The sequence below is a fragment of the Ambystoma mexicanum genome, chromosome 2q (assembly GCF_040938575.1).
Source record: "Ambystoma mexicanum isolate Mex_15411 chromosome 2q, UKY_AmexF1_1, whole genome shotgun sequence".
NCBI classification, from domain to species: Eukaryota; Metazoa; Chordata; class Amphibia; order Caudata; family Ambystomatidae; genus Ambystoma; species Ambystoma mexicanum.
Window position 1 is genome coordinate 442590554 of NC_090924.1, and position 22589 is coordinate 442613142.

The 22589-nt window shown below is 46.7% G+C and overlaps 1 protein-coding gene across 3 annotated transcripts in view; it reads left to right on the top strand.

The window, feature by feature from the left end:
* ABT1 (activator of basal transcription 1) overlaps positions 1 to 22589 on the top strand; it is a 107733-nt gene that overhangs the window by 25320 nt on the left and 59824 nt on the right. For all 3 annotated transcript variants that reach the window (XM_069647496.1, XM_069647497.1, XM_069647498.1), the window contains exon 2: positions 7559 to 7817. In XM_069647496.1, coding sequence (XP_069503597.1) covers positions 7580 to 7817 — 238 coding nt within the window. In that variant the 5' untranslated portion in view covers positions 7559 to 7579. The remainder of the gene's footprint in view (positions 1 to 7558; positions 7818 to 22589) is intronic.

The following is a 22589-nucleotide window of genomic DNA, read 5'->3' on the forward strand; positions in this document are numbered from 1 at the left end:
CAATGGCTCCCCACATACTTCCCCACCAACCCAATGCCCACATTTCATCATCATAATAATATCTATCAAACAGCTATCGAATACAATGAATTTGGCCTCTTTCCTTATACTGTCACTCTGCGTCCCAGCTGGTTCGGCCTGTAACGTTGAGGACATGTCACTCGCATGAAAGGTACAATCTCTGATATCGTCTTCCGCTATGCTGAGTGATATTGATGGTGTTTCATTGTCGTCCATGTCATTCTCTTCCACTGCAACAACTGTTCCTTGTCCGGAGATGGGAGAAAAAAACAATGTCTTCAACTTTCGCGGGCTCTTATTTTTTGCGGGTGTGGATTCTGTGAATTGATCTCCGACTGCATCCAAACTACCAGGAGGACATTCACTATCAATGGCTGGTGGTGGTATAGCTCCGTTGTCAATCACTTCATATTCTTCCCATTGGCACGATGCATCTCCAGTCTCAAGTCCCTGCCAAAAGGTTTGACAAGCAACATCTCTCGTTCGCTTCACTGTCTGTGTAGATCTAGTTCTTACACCCACTCGCAACTAGAGGACAGATTAGAAAAGGGATGTTCAGTTTAAACACAACTTACAGTATTGAACTATTGACAGTGAAAGACAACATAATATAGTGAACAGGACACTAACCTTCTTTTGCTTTCTTTTCTTTGAAACTTTCTTGCCTCGAACTTCAACATCTGGACGCTGTTGCTCCGACTCGTGTGTGCATGTCTCCACTTCCTCTCGCGCTGCAACGACTATATTTTCATGATAAGCACATCCATCACTCACTGAGGCTCCATCGACTCCCTGAAACATAGAACTTTCATTAGTATGTATAATAATATTGAAAACACAAAATGTACTTGGGGACCAATACCCATACGTACATCTCAATAGCAAAACACGAATGAACGCATTGTGTAGAACATTCAAACGACAATAGTTCACGCATTGTTGATCTAGTTAGATTGAACTGTCAAGATCCATACCTCGGGCTCCGCATAGACTTCCATTGATGATATTATTGAAGATGACGCTTCAGCAACTCCCTGAAACACAGTAATTGCATTAGTATGGTTTTCTATTTTGTTTAAAAGAACATAAACTTTCTGCAGGCGTCAACGGCTCATCTAAATAGACCTGCACAAATGATCAGTTGTCTAAAATAAATAATGGATATCTAAATATTATTCGATTTGCTCCATCGTTGGAAGTGTCACCACCCAGAGATCTGCATCAACTACTAGGGGTGATGTTCTTGTTGAAGAAGCTCCGTCAGCTCCCTGAAACATAGTACTTGCGTTAATAAAGAAGGAAGTATAGCGGATGTAATCACGTCATTTGATCTCGCATGATTGATCTGTCAGTATCCATACCTCGAAATGCATAAGAACATCAAGGGACGCTGTAACTGCGGTGCACACTTCTGCAAGCTGTTGCGCCGACCCGTAACTGCATGCTCCCCCTTCTTCTTGGACTAATGCTCCATCGACTCCCTGAAACATAGGACTTTCATTAGCAATGAACACAATATTGAAAAAAGAAGACACATAGGAGGGCGACGACAGAAGGACATACCAATGGCTAAAAACGAAAGAAACATTGTGTGTAACAATCGCGCTACAAGAATGCAAGATCTGATGATCTCCATCGATGGAACTGTCCGGAAACGTACCTCGAGCATCTGAGTGACATCTACGGTTGTCGTCAATGCGTTGGACTCCTCAGCATCTCCCTGAAAGACAGTACTTGCATTATTTTGGATAACAATAATTATAACTGAAAACAAAGACTAGAGGACGAGTACTGTGGTGTACCATTAGGTAAAATAATTACACGATCAATTAAAACTATTGATTTACATGCCTAAAACAAGTCAGTGTCAGAATAGCTAAGTAAGATTACCCGATAGGCGCTTGAAGTGGCTGATGACTGCAATAACGACACGGATGGAGAATCTTCCGCCTTCATATTGAGTGGATACATAAATGGGGAAATTATTGTTAGCTAATGCTACACACTACCGCAAGGCCGAGAGATAAATACGTAAACTTGACTCACCAGTGGAGGGATGTGGACGAATAGAGTGGGAATAGCGGTTGAGAGCAATTTTCGCCTCGCTCGCGGTGTTTTCTTCTTTATTAGCAATGATGTGGAGTACATGTCTGGGCTAAAGTGCCTGCTGCAGATGCGGTATCGATCACCCCTCTTGTCCGCAAAGACTTCTAGGACTCTACTTTCTAGCTCAGAGGCTGGATATCCGCAATATCGGACCCATTCTCTTATCTGATCTATTGTCTTAGGGAAAACATGCATTATAGTACCTTCAGATTTGTTATGGGTCTTCGAAGGGCAACCGCCAATGGAACAGGCAGGCATTATGGAAAGTTCTGAAAAGTAAAGATCAACAATTCTCTATGAAAACCAATGTGTTAAAACATTAAATGACACATAAAAGGTTCAATGCAAGGTCCGTTTTGGTTCTTGGAACTATACACGTTATTCACATGCGGATAAGTATTTCAATAACTTTCAAAAAATAGAAAAAGTAATTTGACTAAACTAGAACATGTGACTAGTTCCTTGCATGTACTGTCGTGAACGAAAAGAAAACATGGATGCAATTTGATGACTACTAGCAAATAGATATAAATTAAAAAATTGGACGCAAAATGATTATGGTACATGGACTTACCTTGACGAACAAACAGTTAGATGCAGGGATCAGAGTAGTTTCTTGTCGTAGAACAGGGAGCAGTTCACAGGTTGCAAACTGACGAGTTTGCTCAAAGTGGTCACGGAAGTTCACAGAGACGAAGAGCAGATAACCAGCACCTTCACGGGTTGACTAGCAAAGCGCAAAGAAGTTCTCATTAGAAATATGAAGTGGGTTATAAAGAATTCGAAACGGGGGTGTGTTTGTGAATGAATGACGTGTATATGTCGTGGCATTATGCGGATTGCAGGGGGGCGTCCAGCGTGAGGGGGGATGCTTGGCAGGAGACACGGGGTCTGGAGGTAGACATGGGAACAACAACCCATGCTCTATAGACCACTTTCAAGTGTACATGGTCTTTGGCACCTCTTGGCCTTTATCGCTCCCTGACAGCTCCACTTGCCAGCAGCGCAAGTACCCTGGTGCGAACTGCCTTTGATAGGGCGGGGGGTGGATCGGGGCGGTGGTCGTGCAGACAAGACACAGGAAGACTCGTGAATGGAGACACACTTATGTGGATTGCAGGGGGGCGTCCAGCGTGAGGGGGGATGCTTGGCAGGAGACACGGGGTCTGGAGGTAGACATGGGAACAACAACCCATGCTCTATAGACCACTTTCAAGTGTACATGGTCTTTGGCACCTCTTGGCCTTTATCGCTCCCTGACAGCTCCACTTGCCAGCAGCGCAAGTACCCTGGTGCGAACTGCCTTTGATAGGGCGGGGGGGTGGATCGGGGCGGTGGTCGTGCAGACAAGACACAGGAAGACTCGTGAATGGAGACACACTTATGTGGATTGAAGGTGTGCGGCCAGCGTGAGGGAGGATGCTGGCCGGAGACATGTGGTGTGACAAGACAAGGCACTGGAAGGCTATTCAACAGAGACACACTAGATTCATTTAAAAAATCAAAACAACCATTTTTAAAATATATGTTGGGCTTTATTTTAGATTTTAATTAAACATAAATAATAAACATTACACATTGTAAAGTTGAGGTTGCAGCACATCGAGGGAAAATCCGCGGTATTGTCCACTGTCACTGGGGAAATGTTGTCTAATGGCAAGTACCGCACAGGCAGGTATTACTCTCCGAACGCGGTGTCCGAGCCTCCCGTGAAGCCACCAAGTGAAGCAACGATAGGCCACCAGCCTGTACCACCTGTGAAAAAAAAAAGATGCAAACTGTATTAAACTGACAAAACTTTCTTATCAATGTCGATTCAGGTAACACATGTCATTTTTCTTAGAAAAAAATTATATCTAGAAAATGCACTATATAGAACCAATTTACATGCGTTCGAATGATATGTAAATGTAATTTTATATGTGGGAGACGACCATGAAATAGTAGTGGCATCACTGACATCACAAACAGAGTATACTTACTCGTTACTCGGATTACGCGGACGAACAGTGCCACGAAGTTCGTGCATAAGCACCATCATCATCCTCAACACAGTCCGTGAGAGGCAGGCTTCCCTGAACTCTGGCAGCTCGGTGATGCATTGCGGACTTTGCTCGCCTTCCTGCAGACTTTGCTCGCTTTCCGAAATGTAGGCCAAGCACCCGGAATTTTCACGGCAGCAGCAGTTCTCCTCCTCAGTTGGCATTAGCTCGCACCGATTGCACGTGCACCAGGTGGAGACGCCGTCCATGCGACATGGTCCAGGCTCTTCATCCGTTGACTGGTCCTCCCAACTGCCGTCCGAATCCCCATCGTTTTCGCGTGCTTGCCTTTCCAGTAGTTCCTCCTCGGTGTACTCGGGCTCGTACATATACGGCATTATTGTGGCCATTGTGCGGTAAAGATAGTAAAATAATTTACAGAGATGGTACAGGTGTTCACACGGGCTACAAGCGGCGAAGGTAGCTGACCAGAGCACTGAAACGAGTCACAGAATACTCAAAGTAACACAGAGAGAGGAATGGAATCGAAAATCTGCTGCTGTGTGTTGTGAAACGGTCTGTTTATACTTATTGGGGAAAGAGGCGTCCTGCCATTTCCATGGCAACACGTCAATAGCTGAGGCGCAGCGATTGTTGACACGAGACGTGCTTGAAATGGGCAGTACGCGTCTGCTGATGTCAGGCTCAGGGGCGGGGGATTTGATTTAGTGCCGCAAAGGCAGGTGAGCCAGGTCGATGGGGCGAAATGATAGGATTATCACAAAATGGAGGCTGATTTCGAGTGCGATAATGGGCGAAAAGTCGGGTAAGGTCCATAGGAAAGTTTCCTACGATCTACCGATTTATGCTTACAAACACATGGCCGACCCGTAGGGACAATAAAAAAAAAGTCCCGGAACTATCCTTTAAGGCTGAGACTCGTTTTTTGTACACAATCTGATATAGAACTACTATTTGGCAGCACCTTTCTCCCTCTGGTTGGAATAGCTGGTATCCTGGTCCACCACTCCTGTTGCCTTACCTGCTTGTGGCTCTTGCTCTTAACCAGACATGGAGCTTTATGTTCCCTAAATGGAGGTAGTGGAAGCATCATACAATGCACAGAAAATGGCCTTAAAATCAATCCAAAGGTGAGGATACATTTCCAGTGGCTGTTGCTATGCTACTCTGTATCCAGTCGAGTTCGAAATTTGAGTGTGGTTCTAGATTTCAGATGGCTCCTGAGCCCAAGCTGTATGCTTCAATCCCGAATTTGGTTGTATTGGACTGCATAGAACATTGTTTTAGTAGCCTCACTCAAAAGACTACTATTTAGCCTTCTGTATCTGAAGAATTCCATGTACTCTGAATGCTGCTGCCAATATTTTGTTGGGGCTCTAAGAATTGGCTAAATGTATCCGTATGTGCATGCATCAGAGAAAACTAGTTGTACGATGCATGGAAGAGTACTGGTAGGTGATACCTCCTATTTAATAAATGCGTTTTGACATTGCCTGCCGGCAGACATCCTCTTTTCTCTGGCTTATTCTACCAGGTAGTACATAACCTTCACAATTTTAAGAGATGAAAGCTCCCTTTTCAAAGCCACACCTGTATTCTCCCACCCACGGGCTAAAAATGAGGTTCTCTGTGAATGTTTTAGTCCCTTTCCTGCCATCCTATTTACCATCTCTCAAGGTAACTCGGAAATGTGTGCTCGATTGGAATATCAGAGTGAGCAATAAATGCATGAACTATCGCGTGATATATTTTACATGAGACTCGCTGCACCTTAGCCACACTGGCCCCTACCCTGCCACTTACAAAGGCCGAGACTGAGTGGTTTGCTTTAGTTCTGTTGTCGTAAAGACTTTCTTGAAAGTCTGTGACATTGATCTTTATAGAGAGTCCCCGTTCCCTTTTTTGGCACCCCTTCTAATGCAGATTACCAAAGAAAACTCGCCCTGACTGGAAAATGAGGTTCCTTCTTGTTATGACATGGGTGGAAAAACTTTAAAATAGGTGTGAAGTCTCCTAAAGCACTGTGTGCCCCCCACACCTTTACCAGCACCTCTGCGAAAAATAACGAATCTATCAATTGTTTAGTGCACCAATGTGTAATACCTGGTGGTTCTTTCCCCTTGATTCAAGGAAAGCTATTCCATAGTTGCCAACAATCCCAAATCCACAGTCCTAATTTCAGGAATGTGACGTGCATCTCATTGGAGGATCACCCAATACGCCTTCAATGCATCACCAATTCAGTGCTTCCTTTTTGGAGGACCTTGGAGACCCTGAAATACCTCTAGGTTGGGAGGTGCAGAAATGACAGTTTAATCAGCAACTCCAGTAGGTCTGTCAGGAGCTCAAACAATTCTTATTGGAATTCCAAAACTATTTTAATTGAGACTTTTACATTGATTTCAGGGGTAATTCATGGATTATTTGCGCCCAAAAAAAACGGGATTTGTGTGCCATTCTGCCCGCAAATCCCTGTTTAACAAATGGGGATTTGCGGGCAGAATGGCGCACAAATCCCTTTTTTTTTTTTAGCGCAATTAATCCATGAATTACCCCCATTATGTCTTTTTATTTCCAGACTCATGATACTGTGCTCTTTCTAGTTGCTCTCTGGCTTTTCTGGAAGTTGCTTGTAATTCCAGGAAAAAATTAAATGTATGGAACTGCTAATGATATGATATGATAGGTTATATATAACGCGCTTAATACCCAGAGGTTTCTAAGCACGGACCTGGGGATCGAACCTGTGTTGCTCCGTGTCGTCTTGTTTCCAAGGCGAGCACGTTGCCCCTGAGCAATCCTCCCGAGACATAATGTATGTCAATCCGTTTTAATTATTTTTTCAACTCTTTTCTCCAAATTCATGCTACTACAATCTAAAAGACTGTCTACGTTGTTCTTTGATTTGTGTTGGTTGCCAAGTGGCCATCCTGGCTGATTTGAGGCTTGGTTATTCTAGTCTGGTTTGTGGTCTAAACTATGCCCTTCTTGTACTGGCCAATGCATTAGCCTATGTTTCAGTTCACAGTTAATGCTGTGTCCATTTCCTAGTGCACATTTGTATTTATTGAAGATTTGATTGTCCTGTTGATCAGAAGTGGCGTACATAGAGTACATGAGGCAGAGGCCATCCTTTATGTTAAGGGTATCTGGGAATGAGTAGCCGGTTGTTGAGGGGACATGTAATGGGATACAGAAATCTGTGGCGTGGACAATGTAACAGACATAGCTAGTACATTTAAAATGGGACTCATGCCAACATATTTACAGCTGAACATAGGAATGGAGTGGAGTACTGTGACTGGTGTGGACTGGAGTCCGAGATGGGAGGGTTGGGGGATTCTCCCAAATAAATCTCTGGCATATCTGGTAAGAATATTTTTAGGACTGACAAAGGTCGGTAGGTTTCTGACGGGGATATGTTTTAGTCTTTCTAGCAGCTGCCTGCCATGTTTGAAGAGGAGAGTGAGAACAAAGCAGTGGTAAAAGAGATGGCGGAAGGAGAGGATGAAGCAATGGGTTTAGAAGAGGTAGAGGATGATGCTGAAGAGGCTAAGACTGCAAAGAAGACCACCATACCAGGCATCGTTTACTTGGGGCACATTCCACCTCGTATGCGGCCACGGCACGTCCGCAACATGATGAGCGTCCATGGTGAAGTGGGCCGCATATTCCTGCAAGCAGAAGGTGAGCGAGGAGAAATTGCACCCAAAACTAACCCCCAAAAAACTCCATCTACTGCTTGCTTATTGGTTACATAACAAATGAGTTGTTAACTAATCCGTAGTTGCATCCTTTGCATACTTTTCTTTGAGTTTCGTCACAAGTGTGATTTATATCCATAACAAATGTCTAATGTAAAAATAAACGGGTACGTGGTGTACACCAGAACACTAGTTTCCAACAGCTCTTGTACTGCCTTTTGAGCACATATATCACTGAATAATGCTGCTAGACCGAGTCTTTGTTAACCCTTTCATTGAAAATGTTTCAAATGATCAACTATAGCAGTGTCCTGAGCCATACAAACATTTGAGGGTAAGACTGCAAAAGAGCATTCTGAGAGTGCAGGGTATATGGAAAATCTTCGAGGAGGGGGTCTTCGCCTAACGCCAGGATTTTTGAATGGCTGAGTAGAAGGCTCTTCTTCATGAGACCACTCTATTTCTGTTTGCATGTTTCCAATTTGCTGAACACCTTTTCTACTAAAACTCTGATCTTGGCATTTGCACAGTGACTGAATAATCATTTTTCTTTAATGAGCCATAAGGCACCCAAAGCTGTTTTTCACTGTCGACATTTTATTGTCAACATTTTATTTGAGCAAAGTACTGGCAGAAGTACAAACTTGGAAATCCAGTAGCGTTGAAACAGTCTCTCAAAACCTGCACTTCTCTTAACTAGCCCCCATCCTGGAGATCTTGCACCCAACCTTGAAATGGTCAACACCCGTGGCTGGCCAGTGCTTGGAATCCTGCAGCATTCTGCTTTACTGACTGACATAACTGGTTTCATTCGAAGAGGTGGGGGAACATCACATGTCTGCAGAAAAGGTTTATAAGCAGTGCTCTCTCAAAACCAGTTTCACCTCTCCATGCCGAATGTGGCAGGCAGTGATCTTTAAACCTTTGTGCTTGTGGTCGGTGCACTCTCTTATTTTCTTACAGTACCTTTTGTTTTCTTTTCCACACACACACAAGAAATATGCATTCTTTCCTACAAGAAGACTCGAGTCTTATCTGGTTATTATTTCACTCCAGAATTCACTAGCAAGCTAAAGGATGGATTTCCACTTCTACTGTGAAGTGGCAGTGCTTTATTTCCAGGGACAGTAGCCGGCTGAATGAATCAGCACGATTATACTGTTCTTTGAAACACAAATAGAGCTTGTTTTATTTCGTGTAGCGTGACACTGCAAAGTGAATTGCCTTAGGCACATACTTACTGTAAACGGTGTTTTCTATTGTGCTGGTTATTGCAGTTTATTTGTGTGCTAATTGCGTATATAGAATTGGGCTGTTTTGTTGAATTATGGATGGATATTGGAATAAGGCCCACATGTTCGTTTTCGACTTCTTTGATCCGAGCAATGGAGGCCAATTGAAAAATGCTGTTAGAATGCATGATACTCTTGCCGCAATAAATGTGACTTAGCTTTGGCTTTTGTGGGCCATGTATATACTACTGAAATGCAAATAGGGTTGTAAAGTATTCATCTGTTATTATTGACACCCAAAGGTAAACAATGGCTTTTCTGTACCCAAGTGCAGAAAACTGACAATATATTTTCCCATGCATGGCAATGAGGATTAACCCTGCTAGTAGCGCCAGGGGGTCTTGATTCTACACCAAGGCGAGCATTATGTTTCAACTTCTTTAATCTACTCTTCAGCAGTTTCAACACTTCAAACAGAAAAATGAACAAAACTTTCATTTTCTCCCTTTTTTTTTTCTTTGAAAGCTATACATTTCTCTCTTTTCACTATCCATAGAACTTCCTCTCTCTAGCTCCACCTCTTCTTTGGATGCTCTGAACTGCAACTCCATAACTGTCCAACAAAACATGGCACACTCAAACCAACAATGTCGAAGACACATTCCACTAGGACGAATCACTGTCCCTTCCGCGTTACTGCCACAACGGAAACCTCCTGGAATTCAGAAAAGACACCATTAGGGAGGGAAAATGCACTGCCCTATTTCACACAACTGGGGAAATTCGGGTTAGAACAACGCCAATATACAGTGCATGCACTGGGTGGGAAGTAATTATCGCCACCGTGCCTTTTAATAGAATCAAGATTCCTTGCGCTAGCTTCATTCTATGTCAAGACAGGAGGTGAGCATTATGCTTTTTCAAAGCTCTGTACTATCGATCGCCTCTGCAAGTGACGGAATCAGTTTAAAATAAAGACTTAAGCATGCTGTCACTCAACCAGTCTGCTGCACACAGAATGTCTGCGAGAGACTTTGGTGAATGCCGTGGAAGCCTTGGCTCCCGTCACTGAGTGAGCACCAACTGGTCTAAAATGATCCCTGCATGCTGCATAATCTCTCGGACCCTTGAACAGCTGCCTGCGCATGATAAGTAACTGAGAAGCCCCCGGGGGACAATGCTCTGCTGTCCTGCTTTCATTCCTTGATGCAGGTTGTGACACAACTTCGGGTGCCGGGAATGTACGGATACGAGATAGAAGTGGAATTTGTCTTAGTCCTTCTAGCTAACGTGAAGGTCACACCTTCTGAACCATACAACTTCATATCCACTTCCAGCGCTCTGACATCAGAGACTCTTCTACACGACACTAGACCAAGGAGCATAGCTAACTTCCCTGACAGTTGAGCTATCGAGATACCTGTTTCCGGCCAGTTGCCTAGGAACCTTAGCACCATGGTCACATCCCAAAGACGTGTGTATTTCGGCGCCAGAGGCTTGCAGAACTGTGCTACTTTCATGAGTCTAACTACCACTGGGTGTTTTCCCACCGGCGAGCCGTCCACTGCCACATGTCCAGCTGATATGGCCGACCTGTAAAAGCCTACTGTTCTGAAGGCCTTGCCCTCATCCAGGAGGGCAGGCAGAAAATATATGACCAATACTACCGGGGGAGAAACTGGAGGAATGCCTCTCCTCGCGCACCAGTTCTTCCACTTGTGCCACGCCTCGTCGTAGCTCCTGCGAATGGATGGGGCCCGGGAATCCAAGATGAGCTGTTCAGCGTGGCTTAAAATGCATGGCATCGTCCATTTCTCCCCCCCTTCAACGCCCCCCACCCCCTGACACCCTGGAGGCCAGCAACGGCGGCGCATCCATCGCTCTGAGGATACATTGCCCAGCTGGGTCCATGAGCAGCCACACGTCCAACAGGAGAATCTGCGGGAAATCGGAGGAAAGTTGTTCCATTCAAGCTGGAAACCAGACATGCGACTTCCAGGGCGCTCCGATCACTATCGTTGCCTTCTCTCTGCAGACTTTTGCTAGCACCCTGCTCGACATCACGAAGGGAGGGAACGCATAATGTACACCCCTGCTCCAGTCCTGCAGGTACGCAGCTGTCCTGCGCGCTGCGGTCACCCTCCAGCTGAAGAACCTGGGTGTCTTGAGCATTCAGCCTGGAATGCGAATAGATCCGTATGGATCGGGCCCCACAGCTGCTCCAGCCTCTGGAAGATGTTCTCGTCAAGCTTCCAGTTGCCGGAGTGAGTCAGGTAACAGGAGTTCCAATCCGCTACTACATTGAGAGACCCCGGGAGATACTCGGCTGTGACGGATATCCCGACTTGCATGCAGTAATGCCAAAAATCTTTGGTTATCTCAGCAAGTAGTCTGGACCTGGTCCCTCCTAGGTGGTTTATGTATATGACTTCTGATATGTTGTCCATCCTCAAGAGGATGCAGCAGTTCGCCCGGTCCTTCGTACAAGCCTTTATCGTGAAAGAACCAGCTAACTGTTCCAGACAGTTTATATGTAGCTCTAATTCTCTGGTCGCCCATTTCCCTCCGGTCTCTAGGTGCTGCATCGGGCTCCTCCGCCTACTCTGCTCGCGTCTGAGTCTATGGGCAATTCTGGTCTGTCTCCAAAGATTGCCGCCCGTTCCATGCTTGCATGTTCTGCAACCACCAAAGCAGTTCCATGCGCGAATCTCGATTGAGAAGCACTAACTGATATCTCGGTCCCTGCTGAAGATGCTTGATCTTCAGCCTCTGCAGGGCTCTGTAATATAGAGGCCCTGGGAATATCGCTTGTATGGAGGAAGCCAACAGGCCTATTCTAGTTAGGGAGCGGAGGGGCAGGAACTCCTTGTTGATGCATGCTCAGAGCTTTTTCTTTATATCTCAATCTTCCTCGCTGGGAGTTCCAGCGTCGCCTTCCTCGTGTCTACTACAAAGCCGCGGAAGGGGACATGTCCGACTTCTGTCGCCTCTAGACTTTCTAGAGAACCGAGAGAATATTCTCTACCCATCTATTTGTTATAGTAAGGTTTCCCTGTTGTCTGCCATTAAGGGAATGTCATCTAGGTAAATTATTATAATGCCCTTCTCTCTGATGGCGGCTGCCACCAGTCTCATAGGTTTTTAAACGCCCATGGAGCAGACGCAAGATCGAAAGGCAGTGTTTTGAATTGCCAGAATCGCCTTTCCCACCAGAATGCTAGGAACGGGCGTTCTGCTGGCGCCACTGGGACCGTCCGATATACATCTTTCAAATCCATCCTGGCCAGCCAGTCGTATTTCCTGAGGATGTCTCTCAGCTAGTGAATGCCTTTCATCTTGAAGTGCCTGTAAATTACCCAGCCGTTGGGTTCCTTTAGGTTTTATAACTAGCCGCACATTCTCTTTCCTCTGAACCAGGAACATATTGCTTACAAATGGGCGGCTTCTGTGTCGCATCGCTCTCGCCACTTTCTCCCTGATCTCTGCGAGCTCAGTTGGAGCTCTTCCTCCGCTTGCGACCTGACCATCCGGCTCGGCCTTGCCATCAGGGTCTTCACAAACTCTAGCTTGAACCCCTGGATCATTTGCAACACCCATGCATCGCTGGATAGCGCGCGCCAGTTTTGACAAAATTGCAACGTCCTCCCTCCTATGGGGGGGCATGCGCTGCACATCCCTCTCACCTGACACTGCTCTTTGAGCTTTGCTTGCTCCTCTTCCCCAAGGACCTCTGGCGTTTCTCCCTCTGGAGGGGAAGAAGGAGTCTTGTTGCCTAGACTCCCAGTAGTGGGCTCTGGCGCCCTGGGGCCTTCAGGAGGTTTGCGAAGCGACCGGCTGCTCGACCCTGATACCGGCTGGCCCCAGCAAAAACTCTGCTCAGGAAGATTTCTTTATAGATGATTGCGCTTTCTCTAGGGAGGCGTACATGCCTACACACCTCCCTCTATCTTTGCCAAAAGCCTCTCTGAACAAAAGGCCTTGCGCCGCCTCTCCTGCTTCATAAGTGGCAAGGTCACTAAACTTTGGGTTGATTTTCTGTCATGATCCCTGCTTCCAAATGGTCAGGACTTGCCCCATGACCTTGGAAGCAGGCCCATAACTCTGATCCCAGGAACCAGCCAGTCCCTATTGGGACCTTTTGGACCTTGTCCTGGCGCCAGTGGCGCCAGGCTCATGAAGGTGACTGGTCCCGGCACAGGAAGCGCCGGGCTCATATTAGATAAGAGTGCTTGGTGGACCTACCTGTAGCAGACCATGCTGCTTACTTACCAGCTAGCTGGTCTCCTGATCCTTCTCTGCCTGGGACTACTTTTTCTGTCTGGGTGGAGCAGGAGCCACTCCCTGGAAGCAGAACACATGAACTCTTCTAGAAATCTGGAACTCTTTTTCTTACCTGGGTGAGGCCGTGGAAGAAGACGCCTAAGCACTACAGAAGGCTATTTAAACCACACCCGATTGGTTTCACGTGCTTCGCGTTATTCTGCATCTGCAGCAGGACGCTCACCGTGTCCGCTCCAGGAAACCTCCAGCTCCAGATCCTGTGAACACGAAATCACCTGCTGGGATCCAACCTTCAGTCTTCTTCAGTCTTCAGCAGCTCCTGCAAAACAAAGGCACAGGTTAGGCTAAAGCAAAGGCAGCGCATCTACTTACCTAATCCAACGGCAGCATCCAAGGCGCCTTTTTCAGCCTTTCTCTTCCGGCATCCGACATCTGCAAAGAGAAAGAACATCGGTCAGTAAAATTTAACTACAAAGTCTGCTTACCTGTGTTACGCCCGTTCCAACTCAGCTCGCGCTGCATTCCGGCACCTGCAAGACAAGATACATCGGTTAGTAACGCTTAGTTACAAGACTGCTTACCTGTGTTACGTTCGCTTCCAATCTGTTCGCGCTGCACCTCGGCACCTGCAAAGACAAAAGAGACATTACGGTGCATTCTACAGCGCTAGTGCAGTCTTTCTACTTACGTGCCATTAGAAGGATAATCTTCACCGCCACAGCATCTGAAAAGGAAAAGACATAGACTTTAAAGACTTAAGACTTTTGAAAGAGAAGAGAACAATCTAAAAGGAACTTAAATACTTACAAGGCACGCTTGTGCAATAACGGCGTCTTCGCTCTCAGCTAACCCTCTGCTATCAAGAGGCAGAGCTCGCATCCAGTGAAGCAACTGGACCCAGCGCCCCTGCACAAGACGCAGGATGGAGAGCCCGGCATTTACCTATCTAAGGTAAGCGCAATTATCAACCCAGTTCCACGGGGAAAGAAAGGGCGAGAGGGGCTAGGAACTTTCCCAACCTTCCAATCAATAATACCTTGGTTTACCCTTGCAGACACCTCACTCTTCAGCTTAAACTTTCGGTGAGAAGGGGGCCCTGTCCGGGAGCAAAACAAACCCTGCGCCTAACACTGAAGACGGTATCCCCACCAGATCAAGGCCTGCGCCTCCGAGGGAACCAGGTGAGCGTTACAGAACGCGAAGCCTTACCACATAATTCCCGCCCAGGCGCAATGGAAACCTCAGACACAGACCAATTGGCCCATTTACTCTGGGAGTTGAGGGCGGAAGTTCACGCCGCACGTCAGGAAACAAATGCCCTAAGGAGGGAGTTAGTGGTCTCCAAGGAGCGAACAGACGATTTGGCTAGGCAATTGCTGCAAGCCCAAGCTGGACAAACTCCTCTACCCACCCCTAGTGGGGGCCACGCTCCTACAGCTTCCTCAAATCCGGTGCAAATCAATCTACCAGGAAATATACCTTTGGCTCCGCCCGAACGCTTTTCAGGTGATCCGAAAAGGTTTGCTGTGTTCATCAATCAATGTCGCTTGCACTTTTTGTGCAGACCCGCCGCTTTTCCAACGGACCAGGCTAAAGTGGCCTTCGTGCTCTCTTATCTCAGTGGCAGTGCCGCAGATTGGTCTGTTCCTTTAGTGTCTCAAGATGACCCCATTCTCCATAACTTCCAGGACTTCCAAGCCAGTATGGAGAAACTGTTCGCAAGGCACTATCAGGGACAGGCCTTGGACAATGAACTTCTTTCACTACGACAGGGCAATCAAGATCTTCTGACTTATATTGCATCATTTAACAGACTAGTGGTGGGAACCGGATGGCCGGAGGATAAGAGGATCACACTGTTTTACAGAGGTCTGCGTGGGGAATTAAGACGTTCTGGCTCAAGTGGTAAATCCTCCACAAGACTGTTCCGAATATATCGATCTGGTAGTGCAATTGGATCATCGACTACAGGATCGGAAAGCCGATCGATCCAGATTTGAAACCCGACTTTTTCCAAGGCCACAAAGTTCCACGAAAGGAACTGATTCTGTGGAACCCATGCAAATAGGGGTTGTTAAAGGACCTTTAACCCAAAAGGAGAGGGAAAGGAGGAGACAACTGCAATTATGCCTCTATTGCGGAAACTCGGGGCACTTTCTTCGAGATTGTCCAGTGAAGCCCAAGAAGAAGATAGTAGGGGCGTCTGATAAAGGTACCGAGAATTCTGAGCCGGGAAACGACCTCGCCCGGCAAGTGTAGAGGTCCGCTTGCCGAGCGTTAAAACCAGTTCTTTGACCTCGCATTTCATCATGCCCATGGTCCTCGTGAGTCCAGAGCAACCTAATTGTATGCATGCCATTAAAGCACACATTGATAGTGGCGCAATCGGGAATTACTTGGACTGTGAACTGGCCGCCAGGATGAATCTATCTCTTTGTCCAAAGACGGTGAAAGACATCATCACCACCGTGGATGGGACGGAAATAGCTTCCGGACCCGTAACTCACACCACCATGGAAGTAACGTTAGTAAGCCAAGATGGGCATCAAGAGAAGATCGTGTTTGATGTGATCAAGGCCCCGCAGTTTCAAGTCATCTTGGGAGTTCCTTGGTTGGAGAAACACAATCCTCAAATTGATTGGCGAGCAAAGACAATCCGGTTTCCAGAATGCGCTTCTATCTGTTACCCTCAGCCCTCCACCAAACTAGCTGCAACTGTTTCTGAGAGTCCACAACTGCCTCCTGAATACCAGGAATTCCAAGATGTCTTTCGGAAAGACCAAGCTAATTCTTTGCCTCCCCACAGATCATACGACTGTCAGATAGACCTGATTCCCGGATCCACTCCTCCGTGCAGTCGGATTTATGCCCTCACTGAACCTGAAAATCTCCACCTAAGGCAATATTTGGACCAGTACCTGGCTAATGGATTCATCCGTCCTTCGAAGTCCCCGGCCTCCTCAGCTCTGTTCTTCGTGCCAAAAAAGGAGGGAGACTTAAGAACGTGTATAGACTACCGTGCCCTGAACCAGATTACAATTAAGAACAGGTATCCATTGCCATTGATCCCAGAACTACTTGACCAAGTCAAAAACGCCTGTATATACACTAAGTTGGACCTCAGAGGAGCCTACCATTTGGTGCGAATAAAGGAGGGCGATGAATGGAAGACGGCCTTTCGTACCAAGTATGGACTGTTCGAGTATCAAGTGATGCCCTTCGGGTTGTGTAACGCACCGGCCGCGTTCCAGTTCTTTATGAATGACGTGCTCCGTGAACTCATTGATGTGTGTGTAGTTGTTTATATTGACGATATTCTGGTTTATTCTTCCTCTGAGGCAGAACACCGAAAAGACGTCACCGCGGTACTGGAGAGGCTCCGAAAACACAAACTTTTTGCAAAATTAGAGAAGTGCGTCTTTCATGTCACTGAGGTCAAATTTTTGGGATTTATTTTGTCGCCTGACGGAGTTCACATGGACTCGAGGAAAGTAGACGCAATCATCAAGTGGCCCTCACCAACATCTGTAAAAGGGGTTCAAAGTATGTTGGGCTTCGCCAACTTCTATCGTAGGTTTATTCCAGACTTCTCTCGGGTAGTCCAACCCATTACAGCTCTCCTCAGAAAAAACAAACGTTTTGAATGGTCTACCGAGGCAGAACAAGCCTTTCAGGAGCTAAAGACTAAATTTACCTCAGCCCCGATTTTAAAACATCCCCGCCCGGAACTACCTTACATCGTCGAGACCGATGCCTCCAGCCTCGCTATGGGAGCAGTGCTTTCACAAAGAGATCCAGAAACCAACCAGTTACACCCCGTGGCGTTTTGGTCTTGCAAATTCTCGGCCCCAGAAATCAACTACACCATTACTGATAAGGAACTTTTGGCTATTAAGTCCGCCTTTAAGGCCTGGCGGCATTATCTCCTAGGAGCCCGACACACTGTCACCGTCATTACTGACCATCGTAACCTACAGTATCTTAAATCAGCCAAAGCCCAATCCTCCAGACAACTTCGCTGGGCATTATTTTTTGCCGAATTTGATTTTATAATCACCTACCGACCAGGCAATAAGAATGGTAAAGCGGATGCCCTCTCTCGAATTGGAGTAGATGAACACATGGTTAACCCTGAGCCCGTACCTATTATTCCTGAACAAAGAATCCTGGGTCTGATCGGCATGCAATCCATTGAAGAAATTGAAGCCCAGGTTAAACAACTTGTAACTCCAGCAGACATACAAAAATGGCATCTTCAGGGGGAAGACTTCACAGTAAAGAACGACTTATTGTACTTCAAGGAATGACTTTATCTACCCTGTACTAGCTTACAAAATCAAGTCATCTCTTGTTATCACGACTCCTTAATGGAAGGACACCCGGGTATGGCCAAGACCTCGGAAAAGGTCAAGCGTCACTTCTGGTGGCCATCTTGGAGAAAGGACATCAGAAACTTTGTCATGTCCTGTGGAGTGTGCGCCCAAAACAAGAGTCCTAAGGAGAAACCAGCAGGCCTCTTACAACCAATTGACATCCCACCTCGTCCCTGGCATACTCTCTCCATGGACTTTATCACCGACTTACCTCCCTGTTCCGGATACAATACAATCCTGGTAATCGTAGACTTATTCTCAAAAATGGCACATTTCATCCCACTAAAGGGTTTACCGTCAGCAGCAATCCTGGCTCGAGAATTTCTTGAAAACATCGTTCGGTTGCACGGCTTTCCTTCAATTTTAATCTCGGACAGAGGAAGTCAATTCATCTCCCACTTCTGGCGGAGTTGCTGTCGGTTGGCTCAAATTGATGTGAGACTTTCAACCAGTCACCACCCACAAACCGACGGTCAGACCGAAAGGACCAATCAGACTTTGGATACCTACGCTGCATGCTGCAACAGACAGAAGGAACTTGGAAGGACATCCTTTGGATAGCCGAGTACACTTACAATAACTCAGTCCACTCTGGAACCGGAAAGACCCCGTTTTTTCTTTTGTATGGTAACCATCCTCGAACCTCTAACCTGGATCCACCTCAGGATCTTGGAACACCAGCAGTTGACCACCTACATTCAACCATCACCCAAGCCTTCAAGGAAGCTACTACCCACCTTCAAAGGGCCAAGGAACAATACAAGAAAGGAGCAGATCAACATCGGAAGGAAGCCCCTCAATACCAAATAGGAGATCAAGTCTGGTTATCCACCAAACATTTACCCCTAAAGGGACCACGCACCTTTAACCCAAGATACCTGGGACCCTACTCTATCACTGCCATAATAAATCCAGTAGCGGTCAAGTTGGATTTACCCCCTCGTATGAAAATGCACCCAGTCTTTCATGTTTCACTACTAAAACCTGTTCAACCAGAAACCCGATTGACTAAATCTCCTGAACCTATCCTAGTTGACGGAGAACTCGAGTTTGAAATCAAAAATATCCTGGATTCCAAGATCTCCAAATCAAAACTACACTACCTGATTGACTAGAAAGGCTACGGCCCCCAAGAAAGATCTTGGGAATCTGCAGAACATGTACACGCACCTCGACTAATCAAGAAATTTCATCGGACATTTCCTAACAAGCCAAGACCTCCGGAGAAGTCAACCTTGGGAGGGGCCTTAAGGGGGGGTGCTGTCATGATCCCTGCTTCCAAGGGGTCAGGACTTGCCCCACGACCTTGGAAGCAGGCCCATAACTCTGATCCCAGGAACCAGCCAGTCCCTATTGGGACCTTTTGGACCTTGTCCTGACGCCAGTGGCGCCAGGCTCATGAAGATGACTGGTCCCGGCACAGGAAGCGCCGGGCTCATATTAGATAAGAGTGCTTGGTGGACCTACCTGTAGCAGACCATGCTGCTTACTTACCAGCTAGCTGGTCTCCTGATCCTTCTCTGCCTGGGACTACTTTTTCTGTCTGGGTGGAGCAGGAGCCACTCCCTGGAAGCAGAACACAGGAACTCTTCTAGAAATCTGGAACTCTTTTTCTTACCTGGGTGAGGCCGTGGAAGAAGACGCCTAAGCACTACAGAAGGCTATTTAAACCACACCCGATTGGTTTCACGTGCTTCGCGTTATTCTGCATCTGCAGCAGGACGCTCACCGTGTCAGCTCCAGGAAACCTCCAGCTCCAGATCCTGTGAACACGAAATCACCTGCTGGGATCCAACCTTCAGTCTTCTTCAGTCTTCAGCAGCTCCTGCAAAACAAAGGCACAGGTTAGGCTAAAGCAAAGGCAGCGCATCTACTTACCTAATCCAACGGCAGCATCCAAGGCGCCTTTTTCAGCCTTTCTCTTCCGGCATCCGACATCTGCAAAGAGAAAGAACATCGGTCAGTAATATTTAACTACAAAGTCTGCTTACCTGTGTTACGCCCGTTCCAACTCAGCTCGCGCTGCATTCCGGCACCTGCAAGACAAGATACATCGGTTAGTAACGCTTAGTTACAAGACTGCTTACCTGTGTTACGTTCGCTTCCAATCTGTTCGCGCTGCACCTCGGCACCTGCAAAGACAAAAGAGACATTACGGTGCATTCTACAGCGCTAGTGCAGTCTTTCTACTTACGTGCCATTAGAAGGATAATCTTCACCGCCACAGCATCTGAAAAGGAAAAGACATAGACTTTAAAGACTTAAGACTTTTACAAGAGAACAGAACAATCTAATGGAACTTAAATACTTACAAGGCACGCTTGTGCAATAACGGCGTCTTCGCTCTCAGCTAACCCTCTGCTATCAAGAGGCAGAGCTCGCATCCAGTGAAGCAACTGGACCCAGCGCCCCTGCACAAGACGCAGGATGGAGAGCCCGGCATTTACCTATCTAAGGTAAGCGCAATTATCAACCCAGTTCCACGGGGAAAGAAAGGGCGAGAGGGGCTAGGAACTTTCCCAACCTTCCAATCACTAATACCTTGGTTTACCCTTGCAGACACCTCACTCTTCAGCTTAAACTTTCGGTGAGAAGGGGGCCCTGTCCGGGAGCAAAACAAACCCTGCGCCTAACACTGAAGACGGTATCCCCACCAGATCAAGGCCTGCGCCTCCGAGGGAACCAGGTGAGCGTTACATTTTCAGTAGGAGGCTCCTACTTCTCTCTGAGGAGATGGCCCAGTTAGCGTTCCCCAGAAGGCAAACGGCTCTCTGCTCCCAACTAGCCAAGATCTCTACCTGCACCTCCTCCGGTGTCTCGAGCCCTCTCTGCTAGATCCATTATCTTCGCTAGTGGACCAGTTATGTCCAGCAGTTTCTCCTGACAGCTGCGCCAGGACCTATCCCTGTCCTTCCTGAGATCTTTGGAGGTCTTCGTGACAAATATAATTTTCTGATCGAGTTCAGGTGTTACGGCTACCTTCCCCGCCAGATCTGGACGTGGTCACTCCGCTCTCATGCGGACCTTCGTATCCTTATCCAGGGCTTTCTGAATCTTCTGAGCCATGTATTTTGCTACCCTCGATGAGGGCTGCCAGTCCAAGGACCTGGTATTCCTGATGTCGTCTGGGACGAAGTCCGGCTCCAGATGATTTTCTTTCCTGGCCTTCTTGCCGCCGACAGGGGCTTGCTTACTTACTTTTCTTTGTGAGGATGCCGACGCTTCTGGCGAGTCCCTGCCAGTTTCCTAATCTGTATCTCCATATTGGCTTCCCCTGGGGAGGAGGTAAGGAGGTTTGGCACCGCTGCCCTTGAACGAAGGCTTCCTTCAGCTTACCGAAGGCCTCGGCGGCCTCTGGGGCCTCATGTTCTACCCTGTATCGTTGACCTGGGGGATTAGAAGAGGATTTCCTCTTCCAGGTCGTGGTACTCCCCTGAAAGCTCTCCTTTTGTGGTGGTGGCCTTCGCAGACGTTTTTTCATTATTACTACTCTGGGAGCTTAACTTCTTCTGCCCTAGGATAGACTCTAGGGTGGCCAGCCTCTCTTGGATAGGCCTCACTCCTTCTGCCACGGCTTCCACTAGTGAATCCCCAAGCACCTGTTTAAAAGTGCATTCCATTTGTATTCTGACATACTGGAGGTGGGAGGGTTGTACTCCGGTGCTAAGTGCCAGTGCCTGAATAAAGCAAGCTGTGTCACACATCCGCTGGCTTAATTCTGGTTTCAGCCTGGCTTGCACCCTCGTCTGCTAGCTTTTAATCTGTACTTATAACTATAGCAGGTTCACATATACTGAGGTGTACAATTATTCTTTCAATAATATGTATATATATATAATCTGTAGCAAGAAAGTTATGGTGGGTTTAAAAAGGTTTGCAAAAAAAGCTTTCACCTGAAATGTGAAAGTAGGAAAGCCAAGTCGCACACTGCGCCCTCTTGGACAAATACAATTTCCTGGAGAAAAAGGTTTCCATTTGAGCTAATTTGCATACCCACAATGCCTTGCTGTTGTGGCTCAGAACTGGAGGTGAATTTCCAGCGCTCCAGATAATCTCTCAAAAATGAATCACCCATAAAGCCAATACCCTCAATTCACGCATTACCAATGCTGTCTCCAACAATAAAGAAGTTTTCTCAATTCTTAGAGAATTGGAAACACCCATCCCACCTTCTAACCCCGCTATCACTAGTAAGCTTGGTGTACCACCATACAGAATGCCCTAGCCACTAAAATCAATTCTCTACAAGACAAAATTATAAGGAAAGGAAAATGACTGGCCCTTACTGATGAGAGACCTCCCCCACCTACTCGACTGATAACGAAGTATCTGTCTCCCAATTCAATTTCACCTTGGTTACCCAAGACCAAGTACTTAAGACTATCGCCACCCTCAAACCATCTAATTGCAAAGGAGACTGCTTCCCCGCTGAACTGTGCTCCCACGCTAGCACCCATTATCACCAAATCCATAAACTCATCCTTCATTGCAAACTCCATCCCCACTGACATTAAAGAAGCCTGGGTCACACTGGATCCTTCTATTCCCACTAACTACTGACCCATTACCACAGTCCCCTTCACACTAAAGTACAATCACACTTAGAAAACAATCGCCTGTTAGACGAGAGACAATCTGGATTTTGACCCAAACACAGCACAGAGAGCATTACTTGACCTAAAAAACCAGATGGAAGTCATCCGAGACTCAGGGAACTTATACATCCTGCTATTACTTGACCTGTCTGCTGCGTTTGATTTAGTGGACCACGATAAATTATGTCTAGCATTATCAAAAAACGTAAATTTTTCTAGGGATGCAACCACATGGGTTAAATCCTTTTTATCAGAGCGTACGCTCAGAGTACAC